This window comes from Cylas formicarius, unplaced genomic scaffold (assembly GCF_029955315.1).
Source record: "Cylas formicarius isolate icCylForm1 unplaced genomic scaffold, icCylForm1.1 PGA_scaffold_10__41_contigs__length_53128322, whole genome shotgun sequence".
Lineage (NCBI taxonomy): Eukaryota > Metazoa > Arthropoda > Insecta > Coleoptera > Brentidae > Cylas > Cylas formicarius.
Window position 1 is genome coordinate 20,587,495 of NW_026844214.1, and position 25,914 is coordinate 20,613,408.

The 25,914-nt window shown below is 32.0% G+C and overlaps 2 protein-coding genes across 5 annotated transcripts in view; both read left to right on the forward strand.

The window, feature by feature from the left end:
* Positions 1-25,914, forward strand: part of LOC132700815 (neurotrimin) — a 314,147-nt gene that overhangs the window by 273,115 nt on the left and 15,118 nt on the right. For 3 of the 4 annotated variants that reach the window (XM_060668378.1, XM_060668368.1, XM_060668388.1), the window contains 2 exons: positions 5,873-6,037; positions 24,908-25,048. In XM_060668378.1, coding sequence (XP_060524361.1) covers positions 5,873-6,037; positions 24,908-25,048 — 306 coding nt within the window. The remainder of the gene's footprint in view (positions 1-5,872; positions 6,038-24,907; positions 25,049-25,914) is intronic. The other variant, XM_060668395.1, reaches the window with a different exon arrangement.
* Positions 9,976-16,328, forward strand: LOC132705697 (uncharacterized). The gene is made up of 2 exons (XM_060676489.1): positions 9,976-10,803; positions 15,689-16,328. The coding sequence occupies exons 1-2, from the start codon at positions 10,033-10,035 to the stop codon at positions 16,130-16,132; spliced, it is 1,215 nt and encodes a 404-aa protein (XP_060532472.1). The 5' UTR covers positions 9,976-10,032; the 3' UTR covers positions 16,133-16,328.

Below are 25,914 nucleotides of genomic sequence, written 5' to 3' on the forward strand. Positions count from 1 at the left end.
AAATCAAATTTTCAATCCTCAGAATCAATTCTTTAAGCCACAAACCCCATTTGTCAGGCAAACCTTTCAGCAACCCCACACCTCTAATCAAAACCACCCCCCAGAACTCAAAAAATCAATATCCTCAACCAATGTCAGGTGTAAATATACAACCTAAAAAGCCATTTTCTCAAATAAGACCACAATATAATTATTTCCAACCCACAGGTAAACCAGACTTTACATTCCGAGAACTAACACATGTTGAAAACAGCGACATTAACCCTGAAACTAACGAACCCCAAGCTGATTTAACTGACCTTAACGAATACGAATATTACTGTAATTACGACACAAACTACGAAAATTTTGAACAGTTCCAAGAGGAGAGTAGCATCGTTGATCAATTAGAAAATTTTCAGTCAGTAGCCTCGGACGAAACAAACCCTGTTTAATCCTTTTTTCTTGAAATAAATCAGTTACCCTACATCGAAATCCTTAACTATCAAATCTGTTTACTTATAGATACAGGTTCTCATGCATATATTCTTAGACATCCTTATAAAATCGTTTACAAACCTACACCAATCGGAACTAAGCCCTTAGAACATATTTATATGGATAAATACTGGATATCAGGACAAAAATATCTTACAATAATAGATAACTTTTCTAAATTTGCAGCAACTCACCCAGTTAATGAAACTTCCCTCGAAATATGTCAAAACTTGACTAAATTCTTTTCACATCATGGAACACCAAGTAAAATTACTACGGATAACGCACAAAGCTTTAAAAGTAACATAGCACGAGACTTGTGTAAAACGTATCAAATCGAGTTACATTTCACTACCCCGTATAATCCAAATTCAAACTCGCCAGTCAAAAGATTCCATTCTACCCTTAAGGAAAGCCTAGTTGCTCTAAAAAATGAACATCGTACTAAAACGCTACCCTAAATAATTTAAATACGCCCTTAGGTCACTTATTATTAACTCGGACCCTAGATCTTATTGAGATTGAGATTCCTATTAAAGCCTTTATTAATCATTATACCACTCCAGTAAAAAGAATTAAAAGAGGACTCGATCGTTAAACGGCTAACAAAGGACATAGACGCTCAGCTGTATAATATAAAAAATAATCAGCAAAATGTACTTGCCCAAATTAACTACCTAGCAAAAATGACGCAAACTATAACAATAACCTCCTATTTCATCATCTTACTCGACAACCTGGAAAACAATCTTCACGTTATCGATGAAATACAAATAAATGTGCAGACCGCTATCAACTCTGAAATAAACGTAATACACCACAGCATTTTTAAATACAAAGAACTTAAGAATATTATCTCTAAACTTAACCCGAAAACACGAATTCTTTTTAATAATATAATTAAATACTACGAAGTGGCGCATGCTGACGTCGCGATCAAAAATGGCCTTATTTTACGTAGCTATACCTCTTATTTTTAACAAGCCTTATGATCTGCACCGTATATACCCCATACCAATTAATAATAAAATATCCGTTATAAATAATCCCTATCTTTTGAAATCGACAGACGATTTCTTTAACCTAAAAGAAAACTGCTACAAAACCGAGAACATATCCTTATGCCCCAATAACCTGCTTAACAAAAACGAACCCTGTATTCCGCAAACAATTAATTTATCTAATCATTGTCCGATGATTCCAATCGAATATAAAGAAACCTCAGCTACTCAATTAAGTGACAATTCTATTGTAGTTATCCCAAATTCCCAAGAAAATATATATTTTTATTGCCCAAATGAACAAAATGTTGAAATAATAAATAAAGCATCTTTAATTCTGCCCGCAGAGTGTAATGTTAAAATTAAAAATAATAACTACGACTCTCAAAAAGGAGACGTAATTAATTTCAGACTAAAACTTCCGTCAATAGTTATTAATGAAGAATTGGTTCAAAATATCGAACCACTACAGTTAAAAGAAATTAATGTTGAAAATATAAAAACTCTCTAAAATCAACCCCGATTTTCTCAAACTTGAGGAGGGAGGAGTTATATCTCCACTTGTGATGAGTATGTAATAAGAAGATAGTAATATGACGCATATGCTTATTCAGCTGCTTTAATAATATAAAGACGCGCCCTACTCATAGGATAAGACAGTCTTAAAAGTTGCTTTGCTGTAGTACTTATTGTGTTACTTGTATTTTAAATAAAAATTCGTTTTTTAAAAATACGAGTTTCGCATTTAGAAATAAAATTAAGGCCATATGTTAGCACACAGCGGTTCGAAAACTCAAGTACGCAAAAGACTGTAAGCTTACTGGAATTTATTTATTCCCTATATACAACATTATAACCGAAAGGATAATTCCATTCCAGGTACAATTGCGCAACACACAACGGCGATAACCGAAACAGGGTACTCACCATTAGCTACTGGTGTTCTGCTTCTGGGGCACCAAGTCTCGAAAACTGAAGAAGTTCACTTCACTTCTCTTCACTCACTTCACTTCTCGAACCAAATAACATTTTTATGTTTTTTCAAACGTGTAGTAAAGGCAAGAGAGCGTTCGAAAATTTCGCAGATAGCAGCAGGTCCTACTCAAAATTTTCTCGCAATCGCAGTATGGTACCGTGCACGTAAGATCACAGTTATGTGTTTTAAATATAGATTACAATAAGTTCTGTTACTTTGTGGCGTGTACGCTAACATGCATCTATAGTTGGTCAAATAAGGGTCCAACCACCCAGTAAAAAAGGCATTTTAATATATTTATCCTAACCTAAAATATAATAATAAGATCTATATTACATACACTGCAGAGACTAGACCAGAGACATCGATAAATACTGAAAACAGCAGAAATAAAAGTGATGCGTAAAATAGCCGGGAGGACACTTATTTATCGAGAAAGGAGTGAGAACATTAGAAGAATATGCCAAATAGATAACACCAACGACTACAAAGGGAAAAGGAACGAAAAAAATATCAATATCGCCATGAAAGAAATTAATATCGTTCAATTTTTTTTCAGACAATAATTGTTTTGTGTATGTTAGAAAACGCATTCCGGTAATAAGCTAAGCAATCGCAATCACCTCGCTCATAACACGAATAGAAGACATTCATTGCCGAATTTGTTCAAATACGATCCCTCTCCCCTTTGCTTGCAGAAATAAAGCAAGGAGCAATGGACAAAAAGGATATGAATCTATCATAGATTTAAAACCAATACTCCTTTTAACTAGTGTTAAAAATCGGCTTTTAAAAGTCGTTATAGCGATTGCTCCACCCTCTTTAATAATTTCCTACATTTTTTGCCATATTTACTTTTTTTCAGTTTCTGAAACCTTCCTAGGGCACCCAGTATAATATATAATATTAATGGTTTTTTATTACCATACTTTTAGAACACAAATGACTTCATTTCGACAGGTTATGAAAATTATTTTCTCAGGTAATATTACTGTCCGTTAGTGTGGTGTAATAAAGCGATATGAGCTCAATCTGGTTGCCGCATCTGGCCTGGAAAAATGTGGATGGTTGATATATAAATTTATTAAAACGCCATTTACATGGAAATTAGAATTTTTTCAGTCGACACACGACCTTTTCTGTTTAACTTTGCTTACTGCCTCGCCATCTGCATCGTTGCGTGAGATTAACCTAGGCACGGTAATATCGATTTAGGGCGAAACGACTAAATTCTTGTGTGGGAAATACGACATAAAGGTGAAATATTATGAAGCAAACATTGTGGCTTTTACGTTTCCGATTTCTATTTAAATTTAAATCTGCGCTGTACTTGGAAATCATGTGGTGAAAATGTTTGACAATACACAAAACATGAGGTCTGCAACGGTAAGCAAACTCGTAGCATTTAATTGAGAGAACTAATATCGAGATATTTTCACGTTTCAACTTTTCAAGTATTTCCAGTTGTGTTGGCAAGTTTTACTTTTGAAATGTGTAAAATCCTACTTACTTTCATACTATGCAGGTTGTCCCAAAAGTGTTAAAAAGTATCAAAGTTGAATTTTTAAAAGCCCCTATTTATGACATTTTTGGATTTTGGATTGGATTTTTATAGCAGTAGACTTGTGGGAGTTGTTAATAAAACAAAAACCTCTTGTTCGAGGCTACCACTCAGTCTGCTTTTGATAATTTAACAATAATTTCCCACACCTGACACCATATGTCACAGCCACACACAATTGATCAACATGATGCGCAACCGTAAAAACGATGGACTGCATATTTTTTAAGAAAATATTTGTGCGTGAGTGCATTCATTCACTTATCAATACTGTTGAAGTTAAAAGACAAGGACCGAGGGAAATAACATTGTTACGTGGGTACGGATCTATCTGTTCCTACAGTTATTATAGTTTAAGTTTTAGGTATACATTTTCGGCCGTGGCTTTTAGTGTCTTGAATTTGACAAAGTTCGCGAAACATAGCTAATATTTATAAATGGTTGTAAAGAATTCTAGGTTTACAGGCTGGACACTTTTTCACAGGGATGCGTTACTTTTACACTAAACGTTAATTTTATATAAAACGCTCTGTATTTGTCAGATTTTTATAAAAAAAAAAAACGAAGTTAATTTTATAATCAGTACTTCAAATCTATTATCACCCGTTACTTGTGTTTGAGTTACAATTTTTCGAAATTAGTTTCTATTCAAGATTTCAATGTTGATAGAAGCAAGACACCATGTACATATACACAACAAATTAATACGGAAGAAAGTCATTTTTGACCTTACAACTATTGTATAATTATGTTGCTTCGAAAATAAAATTAAATATTAAAATGTTCACGTCCAAAATAAAACTGTATAATTTTTTTGGGGAGAAATTGTAATTGACCTGCTACAATTCTACATGATAGTCACTAGGTGCTTACACCTTAATCATACGAATTGAAACTTACGGGGAAGTTGTTGCGATGAAATTAAAATAAGCGGTTTTTGTTTGACTGTGTCTAAACTGTCAAATCCTTCAGTAATCCTACCGCTACAATTATCTGTCTTTTATAAACCATTGTAAATATTAAATAACATATTTTAGCTTTGAAATATTTTTGAAATAATCTAATCGTAATCTGATGATTTCAAAAATGTGTCCAATATAAATAGGTGTATCGAACCAAAATTTCACAAAGGCTAACACTTGCATCTTTGTCAGAATTTTATAAAACCCAATAAATGCCCTGTTCAGATAACCATTTTTCAACAGTTTTTCATTTTCCCGACACTGCTGCTTTTTTATAAAACTAGATACCACCACCACATATACCACAAAAATTTTCGTAGCCCTCTATCTAAGAAACTCAGTAAAGCTGAAAATTTGAGCTTTTGAGGCCCCGCCTCCATTTATCGCTTGTCTTCTAATGTATTAAAAAGGTCATAGCGCATTGATATGCAACTTTTTTCGTAGAATTAGTTGACGTAGCTAATTTGTCCCAATGTGTTCGGATTTTTGAGTTATGAGTTTTATTACTAATTTACAAGCTAGGGACAGACATAGAGAGAAGAGCTTTGGACGAATCGTAATCTCAAAGTTCGGAATTATTATATCAATAAAAAAAATTACACGAATTCTAGACGGTAAAACGCGATGCTTTAAAATAATTTTCAAAATTTTATCACGCACATTTTAGTCATAACTTTAAATTTAATTCCAATGCAGTTTTGGAAGTTTTAAATCTTTGCCTCTAATAATATATAATATAATAAAGTGGTATTTTTGTCACTTAGTGTCTTGAAAAAAATTGAAAAATTCAACCGATTTTGAATGGTGAAACCGCCATATGCTACCGAAATACGGTGTACCTGTAGCGTTTTGGGTCAATCCATGACGTTTCAGCTTATTTTCTTTTATTTTTCAGCAGGTTTCGTGGATCAGACGGAGAGATTGGCACATTCTCTCTTCGGGAGTTTTTACGTATACGAACGATGAGAGGTTTCAAATTCTCCACGCCGAAGGATCGGACGATTGGACACTTCAGATAAAATACGTCCAGAAAAGGGATAATGGAACGTATGAATGCCAAGTAGGTTTGCATATATTATTCATCGTGTACATGTTTCGGACGGATTATTGTGCGCAAATCCATCTATATATATATATATATATATATATATATATATATATATATATATATATATATATATATATATATATATATATATATATATATATATATATATATATATATATATATATATATATATATATATATATATATATATATATATATATATATATATATATATATTGCATTAAATACAGAACATGTGAATGACTTTTAAAGGACTTTAAAATAGGAACCAGCGAATCGTTTATAAATAATGCGATTTACGTCCGTCGCCTGTATTCATATTGATATCGAGTTTCGTCTTGAGTGGATTCGTAGATATAAAATAAGGTAAGTATGGCACACCATGTATCAAACCAGCAGATATTTTCGCGTGAATATGTAGGGAACATAAATAATCTTACTATTTAATTGAGCACGAAAAAACTGGCATTTACATTTTTTATTTTAGTTTTTGTTCATCTTGTATCTATTTATTTTTCAAATATACCACTAACGTAGATCAACTTTTATAAGAAAATCAACCTTAAATATATAACAGTCGGAGAAATTGATAGATATGTTTATACCTGCGAATTTCACTTTTGACATAAAATTCAAAATATGTCGGTGGAGGTAATATTACTTGCCCACAAAAAACAAACAACTTGTATATATATATATATATATATATATATATATATATATATATATATATATATATATATATATATATATATATATATATATATATATATATATATATATATATATATATATATATATATATATATATATATATATATATATATATATATATATATATATATATTCTCACGTATTGATTCACGGATGGAAAAATGTGATGACACTATATTCCGGGATATCATCCGTTCGCTCGTTGAACTCCGACTGGAATCCTGCAAATCCTGCATCCGACTGGAATCCTGTTCGAAGTGTTTTCAGAGCGCGAGCATTGAAGATGCCAAGTGAGATTTTGGCGAAACGTCTGCACGTCATCACATTTTTCACGGATGGAAAAATGTGATGTCACTATATTCCGGGATATCATCCGTTCGCTTGTTGAACTCCGACTGGAATCCTGCAGACGATTAGCGATATTTTCGCGTGAATATGTAGGGAACATAAATAATCTTACTATTTAATTGAGCACGAAAAAACTGGCATTTACATTTTTTATTTTAGATCAACTTTTATAAGAAAATCAACCTTAAATATATAACAGTCGCAGAAATTGATAGATATAGAAGTTATACCTGCGAACTTCACTTTTGACATAAAATTCAAAATATGTCAGTGGAGGTAAAGCTTAGGTATAGGATATTATATACGAAATGCGTCTACAAAGTTCCGAGCACTCAAAAAATTCCTTAATTTTAATCATGAAAGAAAGTTACTACGGGGTTTCTGTGACTTGAATGACTTGTAGTAGTTGGTAGTAGTAACTATTGATTCGTGTTAGCCCAGGATCACTAGTAAAACTTCTGTCCCTCTTTTTAAATCTTTTTCAATCGTTTTAAATTTTTCTTCTTTTTCAAAATCATTTTTAATATCTCTCTTTAAAATTCTCTTTTGTTTTAAACCTCTCCGTCGAAAGGTGTTAATAAGGATGCACCAGTGATCAGTGATCCTACTACAGAGATTGTCACTCTGAAATAATTATCCATCAAATCCAGGTAGCTTTCGGTTCGTGGTAACCGAGTAAAGATTTAAAAATGTTATGTATTTTAATATACTAAAAGTGATAAATTGACGTTTGAAAAGAATAATCAACAATTTTATTGAACCAACTTCGTATTTTAAATTCGTTATTCTTAATCGTAAACGTATTCGCAATTTTAAAACACGTTTATCCAGTTTTTTAATTCTCACAAATTGACATTTGACAATTTTGAGTTTAGCTTACCCCGCTGTGTTTAGTTTTTGAGAAAATTGTGTAGCGTTTGGTTTACGTCTCGGTGGATCATTATTAACTTCTCTCTCTCTTTAAGACTTTCGACAGAGAGGTTTAAAAAAGGAGGGAATTTTAAAGAGAGGTGTCAAAAACGAATTTGGAAAAGAAGAAAAATTTACTGGTGATCCTGGGCTAATACGAATCAATAGTTATTACTACCAACTACTACAAGTCATTCAAGTCGCCGAGACCAAGGTAGGTGATTTCGATTTCAATTTGACATTGTTATTTTTTGCTTCTCCATGAATTAATTATTATTATCGAATTACTAACAAAAATTTTTAAATAGGCCTTTTTCCACATAGAAACTTTTTTATTCAAATTATTGAAAATAGGGTCCGCAAATGGCAGTTTTGACAGACTATATTAAAGATCCCAACAAAAAATGCATATTGAACAATTCAGTTTTAGTCAAAATGAGCAACTTGACCCCTTTTCAGATATAATCACAATCGCAATCTTAAAAATATTTTAACTGAATAGCCCAATGGACTTTTGATTAAATTAACAGCGTGATATCTGTATATATAAAACCATTTCTCAGAGATGTACCTATTTATGGCCAATGTTAATTAATGTTTCGATCAAACGGTACAGGAAAACAAACATTTTCAATTAAGCCTATTTACTGGAAAATATGTTCAAAACAATAAGAGACCATATAAATCCTTTTTTAAACTTCACTAATAATTGCGGACCCTATTCCTTACTATAATGTCAATTAAAAAGTTTCTATGCATAAATAGGTCTGTTTAACAACTTTTATTAGTGTTTCCATAATAATAAATTGATGATCAAGAAAAAATTGAAAAAAGGGAGTATTTTTTAAAGCCATCCATCTTTATAATCTTATTTAAAAATCAAAATTAAGGTAAGATTTGTGTAAAGCAGTATGTATATTCTGAATACTTATGACATTCGAACTACAACATTTTATCTTGCAAATTTCTAGTAATTCCTTACCACCGCCATATTTGCCATATCTATGTACAATCTATTATTTTAGAGATAATATTAACCAAAAAATACTGTAGTAATACTCATTTTTAAAAATCAACTGTATTCTTTTGTCCAAATTTTAAGACTAAGATCAACAAATATTGATCGAACAATCATAGTACACTTCAGTGTTGTGACGCTGATCTTGTTCGGAACGGTTAGATAAATCAATCTTGCGCGATATCTATTTTTTCCAATATAAGCTGAAGTTCCGCAGATTCAACAGAGATGGCACAGGCAGCAATGTGTCCTACGTGAACCCATTAACGGTGAAAATCTCTCTAAATGTATAACATCCTTGATTATGGTGAGTACCATTCTAAAGTTGCTACAAATTCCCCTAAACGAGTACTGAGGCCATCGAGAACAGAAATTATTATATCACATCAACCAAATATACGTCAACTAAAGAAGATTAATTCTAGGGACCGAGAAGGGCTCGGTTGGTAAGGCGTTGCCAACATATTGCATGTATGTATGTATTTTATACATGCGTTTCGGTCTTGATCTGATGAGACGTTAATTATTTGGTATTGCAGTTTTATTAGTTTTCTCTATAATTATATTATAACTGTGCTCGTTCAAATTTCACGCCACCTGACGCCAGAAAATTAGTTTGTCCTGTAGTTCACGGTGGCGCTAATGAATACGATTCTGTTATTTGCTATACGGTCTTTTTTTATTAGTTTTCTCTATTGTGATATATGTTTAGTACCCAACATGTCAATGATAATATTACAAAATTTTATTGAAACCTGGTTTGATTCCAGTTTACGCCGCCCCTTTTACTTATTTTACTTTAGTTAATAAATTTTCTCACACCCGGTTTCTACCTTTTTTTATAATGTAATAACTACCGACGAAGAAATCTCCAAAACATTAGCCCGCTCACCGTGTAAAATTAGATTACTCTACTGGAATGACGCATTTAAGTACCGCGCTGGCCTCGCGGCACGCCAGTAATATTTGAGACGTTGAGTAAATCGAAACCAACGCGATGGAGAGTTTATCTGCGGAAGTGAACGAATTAGTTAAAAACACACTCGAAACGAACGGGTTTGTAGACTACGACGTTGAAATAACAGGTGGTTCGGAGAAAGGCGACGGTTATTTATCTGACATAAAGAGCATTAATGCGGTAGAGAAAACGACCGGCAAAAACCTGACGCTTATATTGAAACTTACGCCTACCAGCGAAAAGTTCAGGAAGGTTTTCCCGGTGAAGAAGCTGTTTCTGCGCGAACTCCACATGTACGAAAAGTTGCTGCCGGAATTCGACGAGTTTCAAAATGAACGGCATATATTAAATCCTTTCGCGTCCGTAGCGAGACTGTACGGGTCGATAGCGGAGGAGTACAGGGAAGTGCTGCTTTTAGAAAATCTCAAGGCACGTGGTTTCAGATTGTGCAACAAAAAAGAGCCGCTCAACTCTGAACATCTTGAACTAGGTGTTAGGGAATACGCGAGATTCCACTCAGTTTCATTTGCTTTTAAGCAACTCCAGCCCGAGAAGTTTTCATCTATTACGGAGCCGATCAAAAAAAGCGTTGTCGAGGAGTTCATGGACGTGAATGAAGATCCAAACAAACAAAGAGCTTTTTTTATGGACACTATAGAAGCCCTTGCTCATAGTCCGCAGACTCAAACGAAAGTAATGGAGTTTGCAAAAAATTGGCTTAAACTATTCAAAGAAGCTTGTAGTAATTCTCGATATAACGTCGTTAGTCACGGTGACTGCTGGAGTGCCAACTTAATGTTTCAATATGAGGTATGAATAGTTACTGATCACCTGGGGGTAAGTGTAGGTCTCTTATTCGTAAACAAAATAAAAAAAGAGATTTCATCTCCGACTAAAATTTTTATTAGAGTGAAGCAACATTAGACGTCTTTAGAGAAAACAAAACCTAACAACTTATTCAACATTGGGTCACATTCAACATTTGGTCCTCTACCCATCAAACATGTTTTCAATGTCGCAGTGATGCGGCTTCTTTGGAAAAGTAGCGACTACTTCCATTTTTTAAAATAGAACGGACCTCAATTTCAATTTTTAAATTTTACCGGCAATTCGGCAGTACCTAAGTACTGGTTCCCTGCAGAATAATAATTTCTGCAATATACAGGGTGCTTACAAAATCTTGCTATTGCCGCCATTCACAAAATTGGCAAAAAGTCATTTTGTTCATATGGAATACCCATAATACCAAGTATAGGAAATCCTTTAATTCATATTGCCCTTACCTAAACAGTGTTACTAGCTCATCATTTGATAAGTTCAAATACCAAGAGGTCAAAAGAGAAGATTATACCACCTGACATTCGTCATTTACCATCGGTCACATATCACAAACCTAGCGCAATCTATGGCTTTGAATAAATTAGTCTAGAACCATGGCATCGTCGTAAGTTCAGTGTAAATAATTATTACTTTAGATTGAAAAATACCATATTTACTGAACATGTTACATAATTGTTTTTGCAAGTCCCGCTATACATATAGCATTAAGTTATTATAAAAGAAATAAACAATGAAATTATAACATTGCGATGACTGTGATTATCACCGTATCTTATTTTATCGTATTCGAAACTAAACTTAGTAATCACTAAACCAATGTCAATGTCCAACGCAATCTTGTTTTTACATAACTGGATGGGTTTTTGGCAAGTGGCAGATTGAATAAGATTACGAATGCGATTGCGTTAGTTATAACGGTTGTAATCACACACATCCAACCAAATGTGTCTATGGTTGCAGCCTAGGATTTGAAAAAATTATTTTAATGATATGGTATCAAATGCATGACGATGCAGCGGGAAAGAATGATGACAACGAAAAAACGTTTGACACTACAATGAGTTGTCAAATGAAATCAAGCAATTCCACCTTCTTATTACTTTATCCACTAACACTACGGAGGACTCCGCATTCATTTTTGGTGCGTATACACAATAATGTTAGTCTATTTTATTATTAGATACTACAATTTCAGACATCATTAGCGACCCCCCACACACCACAATATTACTACTTTTTCTCTGAAAACTATAACAAAATTCTTAACAACTGATTTACTATTCTTAAAAAAATAGAACACTAAATACTAATCTTCCCTCTATCAGTATCAAATGACACGAGAGGTGTTAAACACAGTTAAAAATGACCGTTTCTCTAATACTGTTCGATACTTCATATGATAATAGTTTGCCTTAGTTTAAAAAAACAAAATCTTTCTTGAGCGTCTTTCAGTCGCGTGCGTCAAACATTTTAAATGGCAGCCCTTATTTTTAACTCAAAATATGATGGCTCTCCCAAGGACAATATGGTTACCAGATACTTGCTTGAAGGTCAAATATTCGTTCAGTTCCCAAGTACAACTTAGCGCAGTATTAACGTCACTGCCATAACGATATCAAATCGTACATTAAATTCCCTCTGCAACTTAGATCAGTCATCCCATTAATAACTTTTCAACTAAAAGCTTAGGCAACACATTTCTTTCTATTTAGTTTAGTTTCTATTTGGTTATATAGTTTTTTATATATATTTTTCTAATCCCTTCTGTAAAATACCTAATTATATACCCATCTAGCGAGATGTGTCATTTTACCACCTCAAGTTTGTTTGTTCAGATACATTCGGAAATATTACCGCACGGCTTGAATTTTGACGTCTGTCAATTCTGACGGTCATGTTAGTGAATATATTCGTGTTGTTTTCGAAAAATGGACCCAAAAAATAACGGTCATATAATAAGTATAGTATGCGACAAGTTTGGTTAACTTTTTAAGGCACTCGGATATTAAACACTGGCTCCGCTGCCCTTCGCTCATACCAAATAAACTTAAATCACGTTTACCATTGCACAATATACTATTTTACGTATTTTTTATAGTCTCTAGCTTTTTGTTAGTTATTTCAATTTTTCTTTCTTCGATTTGTGGGGATTTTCTTTGGCATATCTATTTTGGCATTTGGCATATAATTATTAACTTATCAGTGCATTAAAATTAAAACACAGTAAAAGTACATATGACGTTTTGTGGTCATACTTTTCGTTATCAAGATTTCTAGGGTAATCCCAAATAAACTCTTATTTATTCACAAACCCTCTTATTTGCTGTTTCGGCAAAGACATTTTGTAAGAAAATTGCCGCTTATGCTGTTCCCTACTGTTTAGAGGAATGAAAATAAACTTATAATTTTATATAATTAACAGAAAAGTAGTACTGCAATGAACGAAAAACAGTTTCGCCTGTTTTTTCTGCGATGGTTCATTCCTGAACCTTGTAGCTTCACAGTAGTTTTTAATCGATTCAGTTGTATTAATCGTCTCATGTCATGAACTAAGATGAAATTATATTGCATTTTGTTTAACGTTACGCAACTTTCAATGAAATGATTGAAAGATAGGTGCGATAGGCGCCATATATTTAGTTCTAATAGACCATTGAGTTTGACGACGATAATGAGTTATATATTCAGAATCTGTTTAGACGAGCGAGGTTTGGTTTTCACCATTCCTCTAGAAAAAAAAGAATTGTCGAACGATTTTTCCAGAGCTCTTGCAGTTACCGAGTATCTTCTATAGCCCAACCTGCATACATTGGATACTATTTTTTTTAACAAAAAGCTAAGTAAATAATATTGTATCGTATTTCGATTGAAAAGAGTAGTTGAGCGGAAACCAACCGGCATTGGTTTTGAACGCAACAATAATAAATATATAATAATCAAACATATCGCAATCACAGTCGATCACTTCCAATATCAATCCGGTCGTCAGAAATTAATTCTAACGGCAAACAAACGCCGCGCCGCTGGTTATTTTGACGTTCATTGTTTGGTTTAGTCGAAATCCCCAGTTAAATCTTATTTGTATTATATCAACGGGAGTTTTGTTTCCGATTATTTTTTGATTAATTGATAAACGCTTAGTATATTTTAATTGAAAATGTGCTCCAACATAGTGTGGCGAGATTATTGCTTCTCTATTACTGACGGCAATGAGACTAAAAAATGGAGAATACCCAGAGTTGGTCGCTAGTGAAGATCTCGTTGACGTTTCCTTAGTTTTAAGCCGTAATGGCCTGCCGAAAAAAACTTTTATTACCGAATAAGCCATGACAAGTTGCAGCAAATTGTATTATGTTCTTTGAAATGTGTTGCACTCGACTTTCGTCACACTTTGGATAAATAAAATTTGATCAAAGTGTCCCAGTATAAAGACCAACAGTTGTAATGATGCTCGAAGATTTTTAAGTAATATTAGATAAGAAAAGATGCAACTCACAGCAGTTTAATTAAAGCATGAAGAAAAACTAAAATCACCGATTTAAAGAGAAAAAAAAAGCATTACAAATTCACCAAATCAGTGTATAGCGTAAAAAAATATATCGTGTGCAACACCAGATAAAGGCTTTTTTAGTCTCGTTTTGTTATTCTAATTTCTAAAGTCAAACTTTATTTTTTATACATAATATTTTATACATAATCGTATAATTAATTTCTCTTTTGGGGGCCTGTTAAACATAATACTATTATTAATATTAATTGTGTATGCAGATTGAACTAAAGTTTTTAGAAATGCTGCATTTGGTGAATATGTAAAATTGCAGAATCGTCCAGGTTTTAGAAATTCGGTGTCTAGAAAAGTTAAATTCTCCCTACTAAATTTACATGACAAATATAAAATATACTAGAAATTGTTCAACTAAACATCACCATAGTGTCTTTTTGCATTATACATCTTAATTCTATGTATAATACAATCTCTGTTAAAATCGAAGTATCGCTTAGTAAAAAATTAGATACTTCGAGTTTATTAGATTTATTGTTAATATAAAAAAACAGTCGAATATCCCACAAGTTTAAAGAAATTGCATTCAAATGTGTTATATACCGGTCTCCTCCTTATTTATATAATAAAAGTACTTTCAGAACTGAAGTGCATCATCTAAATTTGCGTAAAAGAGCATTAACAATACCAGGAAATCGTTCTCGTGTAATATTTATCGTCATATTAATTCACAATCTTTTAATTTAATTGTCTAACTTTTTGCATTTAAAATGAAATTTAAAAAATCTATGTTGATGATGATAATTGATTTATTTACCGGGACCAACTTCAAGCAATTATGTTCTTCTGTATTTTCTGTTACATATTAGGTAATAAACGTTATTATTAATAGGAAAGTTAAACAACCTTTTACACGAAATAAGTATAAGTCAATAGAGGAAACTTTTGCATATAACATTTTCTTGTTGCACTTAGAGTTCTCAGATCGGATGGTGAGTTACGTGGACCACTTGCACTATAGCAACTTTCAAAATTTTAGCCAGCGATGTTGCTAACGTGTTTTGAGGTTGCCGTCCATTTTATAGCAGCTACGAAATCTTTTTTTTAACTTGGAATGATTTATTTATTTATAAAAGTAGGTTTACTCAACTGACTGTTTCGAGCAGACCAATTATAAAGCAACACGAATTAGAAACATTAAGATTAATTACAGAATTCTGCAAAGATACACAAAAAAAATTAATAATAATTAATATAAAAACAAATAACGGTAAGGGCAAATAAAAAAAGACAATGAATACAAGGAAAACAACTCTTAAATTGTTGAAAATGTTAATCAAATCATATTTTTAGGATGAAGAGAACCCTACCAAACCTTCCCAACTACGCTTAATCGATTGGCAAATGGTAGGTTTGAATCTACCCATAGCCGATCTAAGCTATTTCTTGTATGTTAACGGGGGCAAGGAGGACTTCTACGATTACAAAAAATATCTAGGCATCTATCACAATACTCTAGGGGAGAGTTTATCCGCGTTTGGCTGTGATGTGGAGGCCATCTATTCCTTCAGCACCTTCGAGCAACAGTGGAAAACGTATTCGAAATTAGGTTTACTAAACGGTATTGTAATGCTGGGACAGATGGTATCTGACGCTCCGACTCACGATTTTGTTGAATTGGCTGACAAAGGAGAAGATATCTTCGATCCGAAACTGAAACACGAAACCAACAAGATACTATTTAATAAACGGATTAATGATATTGTAACGTTTTTAGTAGAAAATGAGTTTTTATAAAAAAAGCATTTTTTATTAATTTTGCAGTTTTCGTTAATTTTACATTTTCTTCTTTTTTGTGTTTGGAAGATGAGAAAACTGCAGGGCACGAAGTGGTGCCGGTCTGTTTGAGCAGACCCATTGGCTATATTGTTTCTATTCTCAACCATACATCCAGAAAATATCAGATAGAATGTACCGACCGAAACATTTATAATCCAAAAATAAATAAAATATTTCTTTTTAAATTTCTGCATTGTTATTGCGGTGTAATATGTATATATATATATATATATATATATATATATATATATATATATATATATATATATATATATATATATATATATATATATATATATATATATATATATATATATATATATATATATATATATATATATATATATATATATATATATATATATATATATATATATATATATATATATATATATATATATATATATATATATATATATATATATATATATATATATATATATATATATATATATATATATATATATATGTATGTATATATATATCCCACGTATTGATTCACGGATGGAAAAATGTGATGACACTATATTCCGGGATATCATCCGTTCGCTCGTTGAACTCCGACTGGAATCCTGCATCCGACTGGAATCCTGCAAATCCTGCATCCGACTGGAATCCTGCAGACGTTTCGCCAAAATCTCACTTGGCATCTTCAATGCTCGCGCTCCGAAAAGTGTTCGAAGTGTTTTAACAGTTTAACAGTTACAGTAACCGGTATATAAGTTTTGAAGCTTTTGGAATTGTTTTAAATTTTACCATAAACCAAATCGGTTTCGAAGAGCTTCTTTTTAAAAATGCATCCCTTTCAAAGGAAGATCGTTCGAAGGAGAGAATAACGATCTCATAAAATACGAGACTTATTGTTTCTTTATATTTCGTGAAAGTACGTCTGGAAAACTGAGTTTACATTATTTTCCATTTTCCAATCCATAAATCTTTCATAAGCAACTTTGCTCCGAAAGTAGTTTCTGAATTTTAACGTTCGAGTCGTTAGGCTAAAAGTCCGGACCATATTAAAAATATATTTTCTACCAAGTCCATTAAGAAATGGGATTTTTGCTTCGAAATGTGTTCCATAATAAATAACGAAATGTGTTTTTTTAGCGTCAAAATTCACGTTTGTATAAATAGTAAACGTTCTAAGTCTACTGGAGCATTATACAGGGTAGCTCGCTACTGCGGGATCCTTTTATATCTCAATAACACTTTATTTTTTAAAAAATATACAACAGTTGTTTGAATATGCTGTATGTAATAAAAACAGTTGACATTATACAGAGTATGTCATAAGTATCTCACAGCCCCTAACACCCGGTATTTTGTTTCATTTTTGGATTTCCGAGAAAATTTTATGTCAGGGTCCTTCCTACAATAATCTCAATAATTTCTTGTTATTTTTATCAGAACCCAAAGTTCTTGAAACTTGATATGTGATTTATTTTATTTACATCCAAGGGGACTCTGGAACTGACCAGTTACATCGCCTGGAGCTGTAAATTTGGAATGATGTAACATTTCAGGACACAGGATATAGATCTGATAATTGAAAAAATAGAAAAATAGCTAGTAGATGAACAAATATATTTCTTATAGGTAGAGTACCAAGTTAATACTGCACTGCTACTAATAGTTCACTTCCAATTTTATAGACAAGCCATATATCAAATTTGTCTTCTAGACAATCGATTTTCTAAAATCCGAAATTTTATTTATAAGATAATGTCTGTAACTTAGAGTGTTTACAAATCTCCTGTGCACTTTTTGAGTACTCCCTTTATGTTTAGCGTATTTTCTAAAATTGGCCTAACAAGTATTTTATAGATAGTTGATAAGAGGCTGAAAGTATTTAATTTATTTCTTAATGCAAAACCTGGCATTTCATTGGCGCGTATGATAATGTTTTCGATGTGATGCTTCAATCGATAAGGAAATATCTAAGGTGATACCCAAAGTCTCCGACACTGTTGACGCATTTTTGATCCACTTTATTCAGTTTTAAATTAAATGTTGTTGGTATTTTATTTCTTGTAATAAATAATAAACGAGCATTATTCGGAATTTAAAAACAATTTATTTACTTATTATATATTTTACATCGGTAACTGTTACGAACTGTGCAAGTTTGATGGCTCATATGGTAGTCCGAAGAATTCTAGATCAACTCAAACGTTTAATATGGCTATGAGCAATTTTTATAAAAACTTGGTAAAAATAACATACGTATTTGACTAGTAAGCTAGTTAAATCTGTATCCGACCATTAACATTTAACCTTACGAAGACGTAGTGGTCTGTATCACATCCCCCGTTAAAAAGCAGCTCTGCTTCAAGTTTCAATGACTTGAAATGACATCAAAAATTTCCCAAAAAAATATAAATCTGGGTAATATTAGAACTTTTAAGAACGAAATCTGAAGCTTTACAGTATTATTAAATGTGAATTTATAATGATACTTCACATTTAATAATTTCCATTTTTTTTAAGCCTAATGTTGTTAAATGATAAATAATTCATGTACACCGTGTGCCAAATAAAACGACCTACTATACGATCTGGAAACTCATAGGCGATACAAAAAAAAATGTCTTGGACTCTCCTGAAGATTTAAAATGTTATAATTTTGTTGATACAGGGTGTCCCAGAAGTGCCACCCCCCCACCCCCCGACATCAACTTTGTTGTCTTACACCTTATATATTTCGACATTTTTGGAATCCTTGGGTAATATAAAGGTCACTTTCTTAAGACATTCCTATTCGATTTTTGCATAGTTTAGGCAGAAATTGAGGTTATGTGTTTTTTTTTTTTTCATATTTTGATTGCCCCATATAAAATTGTATTGTGTCGCTACTAATCCAGGTATTGCAACAAAAATTTAGCCACAGACGAAGGAGATGATGCACTACTCAATCAGTGTGACAGATGCGCCTCAGCTTATACAGGGTGTCCCAAATAGGTGGTGCTGTTTTGGCGAATTAGATTATCAAAATCTCAAGATTTTAAAGTGGATAGTGTGTTCCACTCTTTTTTGTTCAGATATGAATTCTAGGACAAAATATAAGGTAAGTTTGTAATTTATCTTACATTTAAATTTTACTTACTTTTTAAGATATTCGAGGTTTAAGATAACACCCGTATAAATTCTTGAGGAATTTAAAGCTGACCACATTAGGTCACTTGTTGGCAAAATTAGGTATTTCTTAAATAGCAAAGACATAATACCACTTCTTTGAAAGATATAATACTCCAGATATAAGAATGAAATCTAGTGTTAACAATACAGGGTGTCCATTAATACGTGGAAATTTTGAAAAAAATCGACCCTATACTACACGCTTTAACAGATTTAATAAAACTTCAGAATTCATATTTAAAGAAACATTTAATAGTTAATTATCTAGCTTGATTGAAAAACTTAACTGGTGATACTGTAATATATTTCTATTATATTGTCCATCCTCTGCGATACACATTTTATAGGAAATTTACTCTTAAAAAATTTATCACTTGATGACCACAATGAAAGGGCGCAATATCTTGCTGAAGTATAATGTAGTTTCGCAAGTTGTTTTGTTTACTTCTGGAAATATTGTATATTGAAGCAAAGTTAAAAAATTCTGTCCGTTTGAATAGTTAAAAAAAAAATGGGACCTGCAATTCTATCCCTTATAATACCGCACCACACTTTAACACTCCGATAGCCCTGCTTATTAATTTTTTCATTAACAGCTTATTCTCTGTTGAATAATAATAGCAATTTTTTTATTGTGCATCCCAGACGTCGTAAAAATCCACAATATTTTGTTAAAAATGTCCCTCTCAAAATGTAGTTCCATCGGACATCAAAATCATGATGAAACAAAAATTGAATGGGTAGAAATTTATAAGATTTTATTTTCTTGCCTTTTAAAATAAGTCGCACAGCTGAAATAGTTAAGTGAACGTCCCTACTTGCATCTCGCAAATAATTTTCGGGAAATTCTAAATAATGTATATATTGGGTCGAATTCAGTTTCTACTGATGAAAGGGTGCTCAGTTTCTCCCTTTTTCTATATTTTAGAACACCGTGATTTGACAGGTTCTGGATAATTCTATTAAATATTGTTTTTGTTGGTTTTTTAGCCACCGGAAACTTTGATACTCCCTTAATGCTAAGGCTGCACTTTTAGCCGTTCCTGAGCAGAATATTGCAGCATTGTAACCAAGAAATAAAATACAAATAAAATATTTCTTTTTTGTTTTGATGCCAGAGACTTTATGGACAGAATTAACTCTTTTTAGTTAACTTTTTGTTTTATAGATTTATTTATATAAATTTATTTATTCAAATTTATTAACTTGTTTAGTTAGAATATAAATTTTGATTATTTATTTTTGTTATTAGGTATACTATTAAATGTTTCTTTAAATATGAATTCTAAAGTTTTATTAAATCTGTTAAAGTGCGTAGTATAGAGTCATTTTTTTTCAAAATTTCCACGTATTAATGAACAGCTTGTATTGTTAGCAATAGGTTTGATTCGTATATCTAGAATATTATATCTTTAAAAGAAATAGTATCATGTCTTTGCTATTTAAATAATACCGAATATTGCCAACAACTGACCTGATGTGGGCAGCTTTAAATTTAAATAGAATTTATACGAGTGTTTTCTTAAACCTCAAATAAATAAATAAAATAGAATAAATAAAATTTAAATATAAGATAAATTACAAACTTACTTAATTTTTTGTGCTAGAATTGATATCTGGATAAAAATATAGGATGTGTTCCATTTCAAAATCTTGAGATCTTGTTAATTGAATGCGGCAAATCGGCACCACCTATTTGGGACACCCTGTATAAGCTGAGGTACATCTGTCAAACTGGTTGAGTAGTGCATCATCTCTTTAGTTAAATTTTCTCTGTGATACCTGGATCAGTAGCGTCAGAACACAATTTTAACCACAATTTCTGTCTAAACTACGCAAAATTCGAATAGGAATTTTTTAAAAAAGTGACCTTTATTTTAACCCAGGATTCAAAAAATGCCGAATTATATAGGGTGTTCCATTTAAAATAACAAATATTATGTCGAAGGGGGTACTTTTCGGACACCCTGTATTAATTGTTTTCAATAGAATAAGTATTTTAAAGCAAACCTTAGGACCGGGACCCAACGGTATACCTGTGATACTGGTGCAGAATTGTAAATTCGTTCTATCCTAAATTTTATGTAAAATTTTTAATTTTTCACTAAGCTGCGGCGTTTTTCCTTCATATTGGAAAAAATCTTGTGTTACACTCATTTTCAAAGATGGTGACAGGGCTAACATAAAAAACTATCGCTTACTGCAATCTCTAAAATCTGCTTGTTTTCGAAAATATTTGGGGGTATAGTTGCATTTTAAAAACGTTATTATAACCGAACAGCATGGTTTTGACAAGGGAAAGTCAACTGTTTCGAACCTCCTGAGTTATGAGCGTTCGCTGTTGGGTGCCTTTGAGAATGTGTATCAAGTAGATGCTATATATACTGACTTCTCCAAGGCCTTCGACAGGGTTGACTATGGCATTCTGGTAAGAAAGCTCTCAGGGATGGGAATCTTTGGAGACCTTCTAAATTGGTTTCGCAGTAATATCACTAACCGGAAGCAATCAGTTAAAGTTAAAAATTACATTTCGTTAGATACTGTTGTGAAGTCTGATGTCCCACAAGGGGGACATCTTTCCACATTGCTTTTTAATGTCTTCATTAATGACATAAAAAATGTTTTTCGCTTTTGCCAATTTCTTGCATTTGCGGATGATTTAAAGCTTTTTAAGGTTATAGCATCGCCTCTTGACTGTCATCGATTACAAGAGGATCTTGATAGGTTTTCTTTGTGGTGCAGACAGAACAATTTAACTCTTAATACAAACAAGTGCAAAATTGTAAGCTTTAGCAGATCCAAAAATCCAGTAACTTTCACCTATCATTTGAATTCTGGATCGCTCGAGAGACAGAACCTAGTTAAAGATCTTGGAGTTTGGCTCGATTCAGAGCTCACATTTACATATCACATTGATTTTATGACTAACAGAGCTATTCGATTGCTTGGGCTTGTTTTTCGGACTTTGAAGGGTTTTGAGAACATCTTTACGTATAGGGAGCTGTACTGTGCGCTTGTGCGTTCAATTTTAGAGTATGCTAGCTGTGTCTGGCAACCATACTATGCAATTCACAAGGAAAGAATAGAGCGTGTGCAGCGTAAGTACCTTAGAGGGTTAGGTTTTAAATTGGGAATGTCATTTGAGGATATAAACTACGAGGAGATTATGAAGCTTTTGAATCTGCCATCTTTGGAGAGTAGGCGCATATTTTTTGACATCGCTACATTATACAAAATCCTTAATAACTTGATGGATTCACCAGATCTTCTGGCATCTGTTGGTTTTCATATTTCTCCTATTAATGCAAGAAATAAGGCTATCTTTAATATTGATTTTTATATAACCAACTATGGCATTATCTCGCCTATGAATCGAATGTGCAGGCTGACAAATATTTTACTCACAAATAACGAGCATATTGATTTATTTTCTGATTCTCTCAGTAGTTTTAATTGCAAAGTAAAGATGACTGTTTTTAATCAAAACTTGGTAGTTTAGCAAATGTAAGTGTTGGTGTTACTATTTATATTAGGTTAAACTATATTGTAATAATAATGTAAATGATATATGCGTAAATAAAATTTTTAGTTTTAATTTAATTTTAAACAAAATTGTAATATTTTAAATCTTCAGGAGAGTCCAAGAAACTTTTTTCGTATTTCCTATGGGTTTCCAGATCGTATAGTGGATCGTTTTATTTGGCACACGGTGTACACCTTCTTTATACATTTGCTCTAACGATGTTCTTTTTTATTGTTTATTTTTCAAAATCACTAAGAGTTGTGGCATATTATGATATAAGCTTACTTGTTGGAGATATTCTTTTGTGAAATAGCAATCGATTACAATTGATTTTTGAAGTCAATGTGAAAGAGGAGTTATATTAAATTAAAAGTTTGTGGCCGAAGCAGAATGCAACTCATAAATACAAAAACTTGTGTAGCGGGTTGAGTCGTTTCGAGTCCTTGTGTCTTTCTAAGTTTAAATAGAGAACAAGGATGAAAAATGTCGGTCTCCACAAGACCCCACTAAAGAACGCGGGACTTTACAATCGAAAAGCTGATGTCCAGCTCCTTTTACGGTTTGCTTGTAGTGGGAATTAATTACTGTTTGCAATGTACGAGAACCAACTAAACTAACTCAACAGGGTAATGAGATTCAGTACTATGAGCCGTCTAGTGGATTCCCTGGCTAAAATAAGCACAAGGTAAATCCAAAGTTAGGGCAAAAAAACCTTTGTTCATTACTACATCCAAGCCAGTTAAAACCACAAACTTTCAAAGGGATTAAAATGCTATACGGCATGAAATCTATACAGTGACACAAGTATCAAAAAATTTTGTAACCGGTATTCGGCGACAACAGCTTTTATTTATTTCCGAGGTTTTGCCGAAAACTCGGGTTGCCTTCCTCAAAAATGCGCTCGACAATAAACAGTTGTTCCATTTTCTGACTAAAAACTGAAAGAATGTAAATGCACTCATGAGGTTGACCTACGTGAACACTAACTTACAAGAATCTCAGTGTGCACACTGATTTTTATTTTCACGGACATTTCACATTTTGCCAAGTTGTTTCGTGAAAAACCCAAACTAATGTACAATAGAAAGCATTTTTGCTGTTCATTTGAAATCGCACATTCATTATTTTATAATGTAATACATACTTTTTTACTTTATAATTATTATATACTACTTAATTTCTTCTTCAGTTAAACATCGTGACTAAATAACAATTTCTATATTTGAAGAGACTAAAAATGACACTGAATCGATCCGGCCTACATCTTAAATGAATGTGACTTAAAATCAAGTCTAATCGCGTCAGGTCTCAGAAATTACTCGCAAGCTATTCATTTGGCAAAAATAGTTTATAAGAAAATATAATTAAAAACCGATGCCATTTAATTCCTAAGTTACGAAGTACCTTGTGCGACGGGAAAAATATTTAGGATCTAAGGAACAACTTGCTTGTATCATATTATGCCACTTTATTTTAGATACCCGTTCCGCTATTAAAGTCTTTATTGTAAAGTTTCAAAATGGCGAAGTATAGTTTTGCGGCATTCATACTTAAACAAACCTGAGAGTATAGAAATTACGAGAAAAAAAATCAAGGTATGAATTTCAAGCTTGGTTTACAATATAAAGTTGGTATTAGAATGTTATTAATTACACATTAGTAGAAGAAAGCTAGTTAGAGTCCAACAGACAACTGACCGCGAGCATTTGAGCTCCCGACTAAAGTTATTGTTGGTTAAATTCAAAACAAGTTTAGTCCAGCGTCCCCTTCAAATAGTATGTAAACAAAGGATTATTTAATTATTTATTTACGATTTTATGAAGTTTCATTTCAATAGGACAATATAAAAATAATTTTTTAAAGAGAAATTTTTGGAGAAACATTAATAAAGCCAATTAAAAAATTGTTATGTATTTTTTAATGGCGTCCTTAACAATAATCCAAGAGATAATATATCTTAACGAGATCAGCTTTATAAGAGTAACTAAGCTTTTCATGATTCATCAGCTATATTTGCTAGGAATTATCCGTAACTATGAGTTGACTCTTTAACCCAATTCTATTTTTGCATTTTTCAGGTATCAAACAGCCACGGATTGACATCTCACTTCGTCAATTTACAAATTGTTGTTCCGGAAGCGACAATCCAGGGAAGCAGATCAGGGGAACATCACGTTGACGTAGGCAGCGTCATAGATTTGGTTTGCGTCATTGAGAAGGTACATATTAAACCAAGTAGTTCTTCACTGTAAAAATACTAGGACTATTTCAATACCACAGATTTACACAACTGGTTGCTTAGTTGCAAAATTGAATAGAAAAAATTAGTTACAAATAAGGTAAACATACAACCATATATCTAAATACCAAAAATAAGTTTTTCTTCGTTATTCTTTCCCTGTTATCTACTAAAATACTATTACTACTACTACTAATACTAAACCTATAGTACATTTATAATAATATTAATACAAATAATAATAATAATTATTATTATTAGACTTGTATTACAAAATACAGAAAGAGAAGTAACACTTTCTCACTTAACCTACATTGGCCATATATTAATTGTTATATACAACTAAGACGCAAGCAATACCAGAGGAGAAAAAAAAAGAAACATATTACATACATGTACATATTATTATTTTCATTAATTTATTTATATTAAAAAAATTATAACAAAAGAAGCCCAAGCAATTCATATGCAGCGATACAGTTCAACTTCCCATCCATTTACGAACAGCCTTTTTAAATGATGTTGTCGTGTTACGAAAACGATCTCATAAAGAACGACGTTTTATTTGTGTTTTTGCCTTTAGTCCAAATTATGAGCATCATATCTAAATTTAATTTTATCAAATTTTATGTTCAGGCCATCTTTTACTATTTCGAAAGGTGTTTCTCTGACTAACTATATATATATATATATATATATATATATATATATATATATATATATATATATATATATATATATATATATATATATATATATATATATATATATATATATATATATATATATATATATATATATATATATATATATATATATATATATATATATATATATATACTATAT